The sequence below is a fragment of the Clarias gariepinus genome, chromosome 28 (genome assembly GCF_024256425.1).
Source record: "Clarias gariepinus isolate MV-2021 ecotype Netherlands chromosome 28, CGAR_prim_01v2, whole genome shotgun sequence".
Classification (NCBI taxonomy): Eukaryota; Metazoa; Chordata; class Actinopteri; order Siluriformes; family Clariidae; genus Clarias; species Clarias gariepinus.
Genome location: NC_071127.1, coordinates 9,092,748 through 9,108,732, shown reverse-complemented (window position 1 = coordinate 9,108,732; position 15,985 = coordinate 9,092,748). Strand labels below are relative to the sequence as shown.

The 15,985-nt window shown below is 37.5% G+C and overlaps 1 protein-coding gene across 1 annotated transcript; it reads left to right on the top strand.

The window, feature by feature from the left end:
* Positions 1-1,070: 1,070 nt before the first annotated feature.
* prrt1 (proline-rich transmembrane protein 1) lies at positions 1,071-15,985 on the top strand. The gene is made up of 4 exons (XM_053489589.1): positions 1,071-1,388; positions 9,700-10,058; positions 10,347-10,538; positions 12,269-15,985. The coding sequence occupies exons 1-4, from the start codon at positions 1,370-1,372 to the stop codon at positions 12,443-12,445; spliced, it is 747 nt and encodes a 248-aa protein (XP_053345564.1). The 5' UTR covers positions 1,071-1,369; the 3' UTR covers positions 12,446-15,985.

The window sequence follows — 15,985 nt, the reverse complement described above, 5'->3', positions numbered from 1 at the left end:
GGGTTAAACACTGGTTAATGGCTATGTTGCAGTGGTGAGTTTTAGAGCAGAAACACCTGATCATCACAATCACATGTTTATTCTAAATGCATGGAGTTGACGTTATGATGGCCTCCATTCTGCTTTCGTATTCCCGAAATTCCCATTTTTTAGGTGTGAGATGCTTAAAAACAATGCTTTAGGCTGAGCTGCAGAGATGTCTTAATGTCAACATCAGAAGTGAGTCTTCAGGGGGCCATCTGCTTTCAGGTGACCAGACAGGTGAAAGCCTAATGGAGTGAGATCGGGACTATAGGGAGGAGGCTTTAACATCTTAAATCGAAGTGTTTGCAGTGTGTTGACATTGTGGTGCATCATCATTCAAGATCTCGGCGCCCTGGGATAACTGTCTTCTGCGTGTAATTCTAAGTTTGAGCTTCAGCTCTTCAATAAACATCTTTCATGCAGTTGAACCTTTTTACTGATAATGTTTAATACTGGCCTTTGAGAATCCCAGAAAACATCCCAGTAAGCATCAATTTTTGACTTTTGAACTTTCTTTCGGCCAGCAATCGAGCATGTTTCCATTCCATACTTCCATGCCGTTTACTCTCAGGCTCGTATTGATGATTCCATGTCTGGTCACCACTAATGATTCTCTTTAAGAAACTTTCACCTTCCACAAATTTTGCTTGCAGATATCTTATGTTCAACAACATGAGTTGTTTCAGCAACTAGCGATCATGTAACACGTTAACACCTGCAGAGCAGTAATTGGGGGAAAGGAAAGCAGAGATAGGATGATGTTTTAATAAAACCGACGTGAGGATGATTTTGAACTCAACCTTGTGTTAGTGTGATCAGGCATCAATGTTCGGATGTCACTTCAGTAAGGTTGAGGTGATAAATTAGTAGATGAGAGTACCTTGTTTGGGAAAGCAGTACTCAACCTTAGATATTAGACATAATATGAGGTGTATATTTGAAGTCATTTGGATTGATAATTCATTCCTGGTCTGTCTCTTTAAGACAGCCACACCGTGTGTTTGTGCGTGTGTGTGTGTGTGTGATTAATTCAGTGTGATGCGATGCGCTGACAGGAGCCCATTTTCCCCTACATGTAGCTCACTGGTCCAGTGGTGTATGCGGTGTGAAACATCCAGTGAACACACACTTGGCACCGTGTTAGACCGTAAAACCTGCGAGCGTTCTATTCTGTTATATTGTATTACTGAGAAGATGCTTTGAGAGCCTGAAGGACCTGAGGGAGCTCGCAGCCGTTATTTTTTAACGTCTCTTGTTTTTTAAAAAAAATTTAAAACAAAGGGCACGCGCGGCTTGCTGGCGTATTTCCAACGGAACACTCGTCGCCTGTGATAAACCGAGCATTATGTCGTCGGCTAAACACGGTAAGCTGATGGGTTCGGCTATGCTTTATTAATTATTTATTCATTTTCCTGAAATTAGAAAATGGATTACAGTGTGTTAATGAATAATATTTAACATAGGAGAAGGCTATTTCTCCAGTTTATACAGGTGTATAATCTGAGTAGCATTTATTTATATAAAAAGAAATTATTGTGTTTGTTTTTTTCACGAGTCTAATTAAATAATCTATCCAAATAACAATTAAACTCCTTACTAATATGTCTTAGAAAATAAATTTGGCTATGTTGGGGAAAAAAAACATAATTTAGTTATTATTTTTTTTAATTGCTCCGTATTCCAAATTGCTCTTTGCTGCCTACTCAGGCGCACTGTTTTCGCGAGCGCGTGCACTACCTAGGGTGCGCCTCCCAGGCGCGCTGTACTCCTTTGCGCGCGCACCCTGGTTAGTGCACAACAGCTCGAATCCCTATCGATTTGGAATACGGCCGGTGATTGATTATGGATAATGGAGAATCTGCCTGTTTTTTTTCCTTGACATATGTTTATAAAAGGAGATCACCCTGTCAGGTTGTGTAAGACATTATTTTATGTGAATTTATTATCATTAGTATACTGTTTGTTTTTTTTTTGTTTTTTCAGTTATCATTTACAGGAAGAAACAACAGAAATTATGGAAAATTATATTTATATGACTTTTTCCAGGTTGGTTTAATGCAAGTCTGGATAAAATGGAATCCCAATAAATCTGTATTTTTTATCATTTACATGCAATAGTAATAATAATAGTGATGATGAAGACTGAAACCCCATTCTAAAAGGACATAAGGGCACTGATGTGACATTGCAACCCATTTTTCCATCTGCAGTGAGTTCCTTGTCAAAGCCTCGCTCTTATTTCACAGATACAGGTCTCACGTCGGTTTAGAAATAATTTGCAGTTAAAGTGAAAATGACAGCTGTGGTGTATTGCTTCAGGTTGTGCACCAGTGTCTGCTGTGGGTCCGTCTCACATCACAAGGTGTCTGTCTTCCCTCGTTTCCTGTTAACAGAGTGAAAAGAAAAATGTTTTCTTTTAATCTGCACAGTGATGGAGTGAAACCTGTCTCTCTCTCGAGACGGCTGAGATATTTTCTCATCTGGTCTTTATTATGTGGCACGATAGCCTCTAGAGAAAAAGAGAGAGAGCAAGAGAGAGAAATGCTTTGCCGGGTTTGTGTTCGCTAAGGGAAACGCGGTGACTGTCTCAGACATCTTTTGTTCTGCGTTGATACCAAGAGTGTGATCGTTCCTCATCATCTGACACCATCAAACACTGTGTGATGTAAGCATAGTGTGTACTGTACGGTATATGACACAAAATCATCACGATTTAATGGTGCAAATTAAAGCCAGCTGTGAAAATGCCAAGAGCTGTTTCCTATCATACTGCTAACACGATGAAACATCTTAATTATAAATGGAGCAGTAAACGATGCAGGTTAGGTAGGAAACAGTGTCTGCAGTAAAAGCTATGGGAGTAAGAACAACAGCTCATATTCATCAGTCCTCGACGATGCAATGAGGACTATGAGACGTATTTGACTTGCAAACACACACACGTAGTCAATTAAAGGTGACTAAAGTATCTAGCTTATGGTCTGATTTCAAATCAGTTCCCCAATCTTATAAAGAACAATTCATGGTATGGTGACCTATGTTAACACAAATGCGACTATATAAACCAGCAAACCATTAACTGAGCTAAATAAAATGTTACACGTTTTTGTATTCTTCTTCTTATTATTATTATTATGCAGTCTGGAGGGAGACAATGGTCAAGATAACATAAGATAAGAAATGCCCTTATCTGTGCCACAGGGAGCAAATTTCTTTGTCACAGCAGCATAGAAAAATGTGCAAATAGAAATACAGAAGTACAGTTTATTAATACAAATAAAAGAAAAACAATACACTTTTAAACAAACAACAGACGTGCACTAGAATAATATTGCACAGTCTACAATGGTGTTATTGCACAGTTCTATTGCGCAAAAATGTAAGATATTCCAACTATATTGTAAGATGTTGTTACTATATTTAAGGTATTGTGACAATATTGTAAAATTCAAGATATTGTAACAGTATATAACAGTGTGCAATATAAAGACTGGTTCACTCATATGTATTTTGTAAAAAATACACCATAGTTGCCAGACAGCAGTCATTACAAGCCAAGGCATGATTAGTTGAGTCAAAACAATTTCACTTCATTTAACCAATCACGGTTTCGACTAAGGCCGGGACCGCCAGATAAATACATGTAGAAATGTGGAAATGCAGAAATAAATATATGCAAAAATGTGGAAAATCTAAAATGGATAAATAAAAAATTGTGACAAAACAAAAATAAATAATTAAAGAAATGTGGAAATTCAGAAATAAATAAATCTTGAAATATGTTAATAAACAAAAGCGGGAATACATTTAACAATTTTTTAGGGTCTATTGTATTTATGTATTTATTTATTTCTATATTTACTTATTTATTCACACATTTATTTATTTATAATTATGTCATGTTTAGTCCGCCATACACTCAAAGAAAGTTGTGAAAATGCCAAGAGCTGTTTCCTATCATACTGCTAACACGATGAAACATCTTATTATAAATGGAGCAGCAAACGATGCAGGTTAGATAGAAAACAATGTCTACAGTAAAAAAGCAGCTCTGATTGTACAGTCTAATAGCAGCAGGGAGAAAAGACTTTCAATATCGCTCTATTAGACACTTAGGATGTAAATGAATTAATGAATGATAAACTAGCATCACTTTTTTTTTTTTTGACCATAAGAAATGTTACCATGCTATTATACTGTAGGTACCATGGTAGTCTGATTGTCTCTCTAACGTGGTATATACTGTGCCAACAGAAAGTTTTCAATCTCAAATTTTATGTTTCACTTTTAAATTGTTTCAGGTCTTCTAAATTGTTTCTTGTACTTCAAGTCTGCTTGCAAGTGATGCTTTTATGGACAGTCGCGTGCCTTCCCCAATTGTGTCCGATGAAGTCAATTAATCAATAAGTCGTAGAAGCATCTTATGGACCACTGCAAGTGTTATAACAGAGGGTGTGAATACTTGTGTAAATGGGATATTTCAGTCTTTGTTTTTTAATAAATTAACATTATATATATATATATATATATATATATATATATATATATAGTATTGGAGTATTGTGTGTAGAATGATAAGGTAAAAAGGATTTGAATAGGTCCATGGTATTTTTTACACTATATTATATACTTAATTGCTGATACAGTACATGGTACCATACGGTACATGGTTCTACCATGGTGCATACTTAAGTACGTTTAAATAATGTGGTACATGGTTTTACATGTACCACATTATTTAAACATACTAAAGTATGGTACTGTAGTTTGGTACTATAAAACATGTACCAGGATACTGTGAAAAATATATTGTGCGTGATTATGTGCCATAATGATAATATTTATATATAATATGGTATCTTTTTATTTACCATATTTATTTCCTTTTTATCACTGTGGTATCTTACTGTAGTAACCTCTGCAGAGCCATTTTACCTGTTATGGCAAAACCCTCTAAAGGTTAATAGTGAACCTTTTTTTACAGTCAGTGAATCTTTTTTTTTACAGCCAGTGAACCTTTTTTTTTTTTTTTTTACAGCTAGTAAACCTTTTTTTTTTTTTTTTTTTTTTTACAGCTAGTAAATTTTTTATTTTATTTTTGTTCCTAAAGTTGGAATCAGAATAAATGGACAAGCATAAGGATTTGAGTGCATTTGACGAGGTCCAAATTGTGATGGCTAGAGGACTGATTCAGAACAACTAAAGTTTTTGTGGGATGTTCCTGGTCTGCCTTGGTCAGGACATTGCCTCAATTTGACCTACAGTAGCTCTTGTATTAGATCTGACTCTTATTGTACCACTTTTGCAAAGGTTAATACTGGCTCCAATAAAATGTATAGGTATTGGTGTATACATTTACATTTACATTTAGGCATTTAGCAGATGCTCTTATCCAGAGCGACTTACATTTTATCTCATTACACATCTGAGCAGATGAGGGTTAAGGGCCTTGCTCAAGGGCCCACCAGTGGCAACTTGGTGGTTGTGGGGTTTGAACCTGGGATCTTCCGAACCGTAGTCCAATGCCTTAACCACTGAGCTACCCCTGGCCCCATAATTGTATATTGTATAATTGTACTATCATGTTTGTGACCAAATGTATTCCCATGATACCTTTTTTTTATGGTACACAGTGTAACACATTCAAAAGGGACAAGAAATCATTTTGGCTGAAGGAAAACTTCTCCCTGAAACACTTTAAAGGTGTTATTTCTGTGTGAGGATCAGCTGTGTGTTGCAATGATGTCACGGGAGGACATTATTATTGCTGGTGCAGTTTAATGTGAGAAAATCGTTTCAGCAATCTCACATGTGAGGGATAATGGTCAGGTGTGATTGCATCTACCAAAAAAAAAGCAATAACTTTTTGTGTCACTTCTTACAGGTTGAGAATAAAGCTAACAAAGTTAGTATATGAGTAATTTAATTCATCGTGATTTACATTGTAGTGTACAGATTATAAATCTAAAAAGTCTTTTTTTTTTTTCCAGGTCTATTTTTCTTCACATAAAAGGTCATATTAGAAGAACCGTATTCTGTTAGGGACAGATTTATTTCAGTTTTAATTCAATAGATCAGGTCAAATTGTTGCGTACACCATGATCCATGATGACCGTCTCGTTAAATAGTCTGAAAGGTTCGAGAAATTGTCATCAATATGTCATATTTGTTTAGACGCTTCTGTTTGGCCAGTTGTCATAATCAGAAGTTAATTAGGAGATTTAAAAGCAAGTGCCTTTTTGGTGTTGGTACTCTAACAATATATAAATGTTACAAACTGTGGACCTTTAGAGCTCCTCAGGAGAAATTTCCAAACAAGTAAAGGTTTTAAGATATGCAAAAGATGATACGCCTACGTATACAGTATAAAAATCTTGGGAACACACAGACACTGCATTATTCAGGAAAGAGGCACAGGGATAAATAAACCTGGTCCGAAAGGTAACAATTAACCCCATGACAAAAACTAGCTTCTGAAGAAGTCGAGGGATCAACAATTCACAGAGTACGAGCGTTAAGAAAGTCCAACATCGCCACGGCGTTAAAGAAGGAAGTCTGAAGTTCACAGTTGATCACCAGCCTTTTGCAGCACTGTTTTTTTTTTTTTTTTTTTTTGTGGTCATAGAAAAAAAAATTCAAACTGTTCAGCCGTAACGATCAGAGCTGTGTGCGGAGGAAAAAGGTTGAGTCTTTAATCCAAAGAACACCCTCCCCGCTGTGAAACATGGGGGTGGCAGCATCATGCTGTGGGGGTGTTTTGCTGGAACAGTCACTGGTGCAGTTCAGAAAACAGAAGTAGGATTAACTATACATACTGAAGCAGCACTTTAGTATAAGACATCAGCCTGAAATTTAAAGCTTACAGATCTATCCTGATGATACCATGATAAAATGAATGCTAGCACCGCTATAACAGTAGAGACAAGATAAAAAAAAAAAAACTAATGCTTCCCTGTTAATTAACGTGGCATTTCATGCAGGGTCACCTGATTGAAAAGCTGATTTAGTCACTCGAGTTATATTTATGCCATCATGTGCACAACCTAAAATGACTATAAAGTACAACATTTATGCTGCATTTATTAATCTGTAGACACGAATAACATGTAAAAAGGTAGTGCATTTTGCTGTTGTATTTACTAACAGTGCAGGAAAGCACAGATGTACAATAAGTGCTCTACATCGCGTTTACGACAACACAGAATTTGTGGTCTAAATGCTCCATATTTACGGTTACAGCTTTCAATTTCTAAAAAAAAAAAAGTGCCAAGACTTTTAAATGCAATTGTTGGAAGATATATTTTATAAAACTGCGAAACATATTACTGTTGCTTTTTTTGTTGTTTTTGTTTTTTGGGGCACAGAACAGATATACGGTTGGTATAAATGGATTTCTAATGACTTTGGGTGGAAAAAGATATTTTTTACGGCATTATTATGCATATACAGTGTATATATATATATCTGTGTGTGTATGTGTGTGTATATATATATATATATATATATATATATATATATATATATATATATATATACACTCACCCAAAGGATTATTAGGAACACCATAATAATACGGTGTTTGACTCCCTTTCGCCTTCCGAACTGCCTTAATTCTACGTGGCATTGATTCAACAAGGTGTTGAAAGCATTCTTTAGAAATGTTGGCCCATATTGATAGGATAGTATCTTGCAGTTGATGGAGATTTGTGGGATGCACATCCAGGGCACGAAGCTCCCGTTCCACCACATCCCAAAGATGCTCTATTGGGTTGAGATCTGGTGACTGTGAGGGCCATTTTAGTACAGTGAACTCATTGTCATATTCAAGAAACCAATTTGAAATGATTCGAGCTTTGTGACATGGTGCATTATCCTGCTGAAGGTAGCCATCAGAGGATGGGTACATGGTGGTCATAAAGGGATAGACATGGTCAGAAACAATGCTCAGGTAGCCCGCGGCATTTAAATGATGCCCAATTGGCACTAAGGGGCCTAAAGTGTGCCAAGAAAACATCCCCCACACCATTACATCACCACCACCAGCCGGCACAGTGGTAACAAGGCATGATGGATCCATGTTCTTATTCTGTTTACGCCAAATTCTGACTCTACCATTTGAAAATTCTCAACAGAAATCGAGACTCATCAGACCAGGCAACATTTTTCCAGTCTTCAACTGTCCTATTTTGGTGAGCTCGTGCAAATTGTAGCCTCTTTTTCCTATTTGTAGTGGAGATGAGTGGTACCCGGTGGGGTCCTCTGCTGTTGTAGCCCATCCGCCTCAAGGTTGTGCGTGTTGTGGCTTGACAAATGCTTTGCTGCATACCTCGGTTGTAACGAGTGGTTATTTCAGTCACAGTTGCTCTTCTATCAGCTTGAATCAGTCGGCCCATTCTCCTCTGACCTCTAGCATCAACAAGGCATTTTCCCTACAGGACTGCCGCATACTGGATGTTTTTCCCTTTTCACACCATTCTTTGTAAACCCTAGAAATTGTGAAATACTCAGACCGGCCCGTCTGGCACCAACAACCATGCCACGCTCAAAGTTGCTTAAATCACCTTTCTTTCCCATTCTGACATTCAGTTTGGAGTTCAGGAGATTGTCTTGACGAGGGCCACACCCCTAAATGCATTGAAGCAACTGCCATGTGATTGGTTGATTAGATAATTGCATTAATGAGAAATTGAGCAGGTGTTCCTAATTCTTTAGGTGAGTGTATGTATATGTGTATATATATATATATATATATTTATTTATTTATGTATTTATTTATTTATTTATTTATAACCAATAATCCAACAAAGCGACTCTTATACACAAATATACAAGGTAACGCATAAAATGGTCTGGTGCACTGCAGTGTCTATTTCTTGTACAATACACGTGAGCTACTTCCGTGATTTTTTGGCACATACGAATGTTCGTAGTACTGCGGGCCGTTCGTATCTGCAGAAATTCATAACTCGATTGTTCGTAAGTTGGAGACTACCTTTATTTATTAAAGTTAAAATAATGTTTTAGGCCATGCCATGAATTATAGACAAGCTTCTGTTTTAGAAAAAGAAAAAAAAATACATGAACATATATGCATAAAAAAAAATATGCATTGCTTATTTTGGGCTGATTGCTAAAAATGTTTTAAATGAAATAACTCTTTCACAACATACACATACAGTGATTGTGATGAAATGGAAGGAGTCGATTTAAAATAAAATATGGTGTTTAATAATTTGTTTTTGTATGATATTAGAATATTTATTTGCTAAGAGTATAAAAATGAATTAAATGATGAAGGTTAAGGCTGAATTATATTCCTGTTCATTACGAAACAAATGTCAGGGTTTGAGGTTTCATTCTGTAGACGAATTCAAAACCACAAAAAAAAAAACTAGGACAACGAAATGTCAAACCAGAACCTTTGTCAAACCACACTGACCGCAAAGCTGACCTCCGCTAGCGGGAGTTTCATCACATGAGAAAATAGCGAGTCTTCCTTCTGCTTCAGAGTTCGGCCTTTACAGTCAGGATTATATTAATGCTAAAGATTTTACAATGTCCAGTTTATGCTAGACAATTTAAGGATGCTTTTCATTTGTATGGGAACGTCTGCAGTTTTCAAGCCTTGACGCTCCAGTCAGACCTGACTTCAGACCCGTCTGTGTTCGATTGCAGGTCTCGAGGAGGCAGCAGGAAGGCAGCCCATGACTCAGCCGCTGAACCAAATGGCTCCTCCCCCTTACCTGCCGTCGCAGGACCCCAACATGCCCCCACATCCTCCTCCGCCCGGCTGTGGCCCCCAACCCAACTACCCTCCTCCCCCTCCTCCACCTGGCTCCGAGGGGTATCTACATGAGACGCAGTTCCCTCCTGGAAACCCTCCACCTCAGGCCGCCCCTAACGGTTACACGGTCCAGACACACGGGCCCGGCGGTTCAGTGCCTCATCCTCCCATGGGTTACCTGCAGCTCGGATATCCACTCCAACTGCAACCCTGCGCTGCCTACGTACCTGTGTATCCCATCGGAACAGGGGTGAGTCAGGATCCGTCTCTCACACACACACACATAGCATTCTGTTCTGAGCAACATTACTAGGATTACAAAACAGTGGGTTGTTAAGTGTACGGTATATTTAGTGAAAGCGGTAAGGCAGCTGATGTATTATTAATTAAGTTGTGTGAGTTTGTGAATAAATAACAGATTTTTTGTCAACTTACGACATCAAATCAAAGTTTTTGCTGTTAGTCTTTGACTTCCATGCTGCACTGGATGCCTATCAACGTCATATGAATTATTAATTCCTCTTTCTCTTTCTTCCAGGGCCAGCCCTACATGCCTAACGGTACACCCCATGCAGGTGTTGCTCCAGGGCAGGTGCCAATGCAAATGCCCCCCGGTGTCGCTCTAATGGAGCCGCGGCGGCCCCCTCACGACTACCTGCCCATTGCCGTGCTCACCACCATCTGCTGCTTCTGGCCCACAGGCATCATCGCCATCATCAAAGCCGTGCAGGTGAGCCGGCCGTGCTAATGAGCGAATGTCCCGAATTCATCTGAATATTAATGACTCCTCAGGGTGAACCTTTATCACAAATCACACTGTAAACAGTCTATGGAGTAATAAACGTAGGCATTTTTACCATTACATTACTTTTTTATTTCTCTGTAATTTTATATCAGTATTTTATACCTAAAAATGCTTTCTGATTGTGGTTGTTCTCTGTGGGCTAGAAGTCCTAGGAGGCATGACATTCAGAATTCAGGCATCATTTATCACCAGTTAGAGCAGGCTGATGGAGCATGTGGCGCTCGTTCGCTCGCTTTCAGAAAATCACAACGCTGCAAAACAAAGAAAATAAAGGAAAAAAATCCTTCTCAGCAATTTTTTTTTTTTTCAAAAATAGCATGCAGAAGTACAGTTCTGAAAATGTTCACAAAAGCTACAGTATATAGCGCATATAGTACATTAATATATGTATTATATTAATACATAGTCAATTGTCGTGACACGATCGTTTTGATGTAACTATCAGTTAATATGTTTAATGAACTAATCAGTGCACTAACAGCTAGGGACGAGAATCACCTGATACAATATGATAACGATACTTAGGCGCCGATTCGATTTCGACCTTGGATTATGAGCACAATTTGTTCCAGAATCATGCTTGTAATCCAAAACACTCATATATTAAAGTGAATTTTCCTCATAAGAAATAATTGAGTCTCCAATTCAGTCTCCAATGTCATATAGAAATAATGAATACAAAATATATAGTAAAAATAAAACAAATTAACCTGCACTTTACCTTTGAAAAGAATCCTAGCTGTAGTGAGACCAGGGAGAGAATAAGGGGGGGATGGGGGGTTCAGGGGGCTACTGTGTAGGATGTTTATAAATAATTTTTCCTTGTTTTGCAAAACACTTGCAATTCAAAGTTTTACTGTGTTTTGTTGTACTTCTTTTACAGCAATACAAATTTAGTTTTCAGATTCTGTTACAATTCTAAACAGATTTAGCAAATAATTTACTAAATGTGCGCCAATGTGTAAATACTTTGAAGAGCACCATCTGTAGAATTACAGAAGAACTGCAACATTTTACCACCACAATTGCAAATACGGGGTGATACAAATGAAGGAGGCCCTGAATATTTTATAATAACTTTCGTAATGATGAAGCAATCTGAACCAAAATCAATCAATAAAAAATTCTCTACATACCTTGACATATGTGTAATCGACTGCATTACACACGATGCTAAAAGTGATCTTTCTGCCAAAAACATTTCGACTTTTCGCTCCATGTCCCTAAATGTATTGGCAAGGATATCCGGTTGGTGCAATTTCAGATGGTGAAATATTGGAAAGTGTGAAACTGCCTTGCGCTTTACTTATTATCGGTCTTACTCAGGGGCATCCCGGCGTGTCCGAAGCTCCATATACTGAGGAGCACGTTGTTTCGTGAGATTGCTTCGTCTTAGCGAGAGTTATTACAGAATATTCGGGCCCTCTTTTGAATGAATCAATTTGTATAAATGAAAATAAATAAATAAATATACCAGTGTGACTATACATGAGTTGCAACATGAAAGAATCTAGAATATCTAACTGAATCGCTTATTTTTCTATTAACAACCATATACAACAACAGCTAATTAAAGTTACAAGGCATAAAATAATTTCAGTGTTAAGTGACTTCCTATTTTATTTTACAAGACCTATTTTTATTTTCTTGTTTAGGTGCGTACAGCCATCGCTCGGGGCGACATGGTGTCAGCCGAGATTGCGTCCCGTGAGGCGCGTAACTTCTCCTTCATCAGCCTGGCGGTGGGCATCGCCTCCATCGTGCTCTGCACCATCCTTACAGTGGTGGTGATCATCGCCTCGCAGCACCACGACGAAGAGTGGGAACCGTAGACTCACCTCAAACCTCCGGACTGAAGGCGGTACAGCCAGTATTCCGCTCATAGCGTTCACACAACGATCATCACACGAGAATCATCCCACATTTACCTGTGTTAGATAACAGGCACTGATTTAATTCATCAAAAAAAAAAAAGAGGGCCGTGAACAAATCACACTCATGGTTTCATCCGCAGAAATGCTTAGCTAATGACGTGTCCTGTATTGGTTACGTGTCTGGTCCATCATGTCATTACGTTGTGCCATTCAATCTGTTTAGGTTCAGTGTTGTACAGTAGGAGTAAGGTATTTCCTGGCACTGAGGAAAAGGATCACGCGAAAAAAAAAAAACGATCTGCTATTGTTTTACTCGTATTATAACATAAAAGTGTTAGGTAGCTGAGCAGAAGTGATAATCATTCTTTACTCAGTTAAATAACAATTAAGTAGAGTTTTACTACAGTCGGTGTAAAAATAAAATAAAAAAAGTCTAAGTTTATTAACAAGTAGACTATCGGTCTTTTTCTGATAGAGATGCTGTCCTGTTTAAAAACACTTGATGGAATGTTATGATGAATACAAATATTTTTCACTCTCAGAGAAAAAAAATTAAATAAAAACAGTGTTACTGCCTCATAGTAAACTAGGAATCCAATCCAACTTTATTTAGGAAAGATATATAAAGAAATATATAATTATTGTGTGGCAGTGTTATGTTCTGTTATGTATTATACATTATTTATTTCTCGTTTCATTTAAGTATTTATAATTATTATTATTATTATTATTATTGTTAACGTTAATATATATTTATTATCCTATTTAGCCATAGCTCTAGCGGTGAGTTGGATTATTTTTCAATCGTTTGATAATTACGTAAAATATGATCATTAGAGCGCGCACATTTTTTAGCTAAGCATGTTTCGAAACGCACTTTTATGCACTGTGAGGGTGTAAACGCTGCTGCCTTCCTTTCTGGTGTGTTTGCCAGGTACGGATAACGCAAAAGGGGTATGTTAAAAGGATAAAAACAACACCTCTTTTCCTTTCATGAACCATTTGACTTTTTTTTCAGCTTTAAATAAGCATTCGTGTTTTTTTTGTTTGTTTGTTTTTTTGTTTTTTTTTACAGCTCTATCAGCTACCTTGCAATTTCCCAGGCTTTCGTCAGGATTGTTTGTCCGCGTCTGGCTCGTCCCCTGAAAGGTTCCAGTCCTTCGCTCACACAGGCACAGGAGATTTGTCAGAGATAATTTCAGAAACGCATAAAAATGTCAAGTCTCTCAAAGGCTCGGCGAAGCGCATTACTCAACCGCTCACGCTTAACAGTCAGAAGTGATGGACTTGCAGGGATGAGACGGCGTTCTAAGGCGGGAGGAGGGGGGGGGGGGAGTGTAGTCATTACTGTGTGTGTGTGTGTGTGTGTGTGTGTGGCTGTTCAGTGTGGATGCTGATGTAGGTTGAGGAGGATTATACTGTATTAATGTGAACTGAGTCAACTATCGCTGATGTCGATCAAAACCCACTTTTACTCAAACGTACGTGGCGATGTGCTTCATCTACTCGGTTTCTCGCGCCTCCCAACATGAACGTACGTTTGGTCTGTTCTCTTGGATTTTGCAGGAAAGGAGAGTTTTTTTTATTTTTTATTTTCCCACCGGAGGAAAAAAATCCACCCTAAACAAGCTGCATGTAATATAATTTTTATTATTATTAATATTATTATTATTATTATTATTATCTATACCTGATCTACAATGACATTCCAGATCCATTCTTTAATAAAAATTTTAACAGCCTTTTTAACCCGAATGCTATTTTATACCCACAGTGCCAATGATCTACATGTCGATAGTGTTGTAGTGAGGTTCAACCCTCGTTTCATCTCTTCCTGAAGCAAAGTCTTTTAGCCAGTCCATCTCTCTCTCCCTCTCTCACACACACTTTCTAACAGATCAGAACATCTAAAGCTTCAGCTTTCACGCTGACCTTACAGTACATTAACACTATTGCCCAATTTAGCACATTGTAATGTAATCTGGGACTTCATTTTAGAGATAAGAAGCTTCTGGTCTTTTTTTCACCCGAATTGTTACACAGACTCATCAAAGATACAGTGGAACCCTGGATTACGAGCATAAGCAGGGCAGGCTGGAAGCAGGCTCGTATTCCAAAACATTCGTAAACCAAATTAAATTTTTCCATAAGAAATAATGGAAACTTAAATTATTCATTCCACAGCTCAAAAAATATATACATAAAAATAAGTACATAAAAATAATTAACACAAAATATAAAGTGAAAAAAATAAAACAAATTAACCTGCCCTTTACCTTTAAAAAAAAAAGTGAAAAAAAATCCTGACAGATAAGTGTTTCTGTTTGTGTGCGCAGGCGCTGTGTGTGTGTGTCTAAAGTAAGCTCCCCTCTCCCTCTTCTTGTCTTACACAGTTACCCTTTCTCCACTCTTTTTATACACGTGCGCACACAACGGAAGCACTGTCTTATCGGAAAAATAAACAAGAAATCTCTGTAATGACACTTGATTAAGTGACATACTAACGGAATCACTGCTGTAAAATAAAAATTAAACAAATTAGCCTGGACTTTACCTTTGAAAAGAATCGCATGTAAGAGTGTGTTTGTGTCTCGCAATCCAAGGTTTCACTGTATTTGTTTGTTTTCGTTTGTTTTTTTTCTCACTCCCTCAACACATATCCCTAATTTAGAATTTTAGGAATTAAGATAGCATTTAGCTGGAGACCAACAATTAGTGAAACGAACGATTGTTACAGTTGAACACCCAGTGCTGTTGTCCTCTATATCGGCACGCCCCTTATCTAATCAGATTCCTCGGTTGTATAATCATATTAAATGCACTTCAGGGTGGATATTTCCTTTCATTTTTCTCTGAGTATAATTTGTTGATACGAGCTGCCAGGCTGGTTGTTGGGATCATCATCATGCTTTGAGGTCGAACCCGGGACAAACGGAAGTTTCTGAAAAATGGTCGAAATTCCTAAACCCATGACACTTTTTTCTTTTTTTTTGTGTTTGTTTCTCTTCAGTATTTAAAAAATATTATACCTGGTCTCTTCTGCAATCATTTTTCATAAATCTGTCCATTTTTAGATAAAGAGCTTTAATGTAAATGCAAGTGATTACAGATGTATCGATGTACCTATTTTATCTACTGTAAAAAAATATTAATTGAAAAACGGAACCAGTGGGAACAGTCCGAATTATTTGGCTGTGTATAAATTCACCCACCAGCGGTTCTCTGAATATAAATGCATTAAAGAGGAGATCTGTTTGTATTATAATGATTTTATCTATCTTCTACCAGTGCAGCGTTATCAGTGTTGTGGGTTCTCAGTATCTATACAGAACTCCAGCAAAATAAAAAAAAAATGCTTTTCTGCATTAATCTAATATGAATCTGGTCCGGTATTTTTACAAATAATTTTGATTTAAAAAGAAATGCAGAAAACCGTCTGGTTCCCCCCATAGTTACTGCACTCTTAAGATGCCGGATTTCTCTGAGCTTGTACGTAAA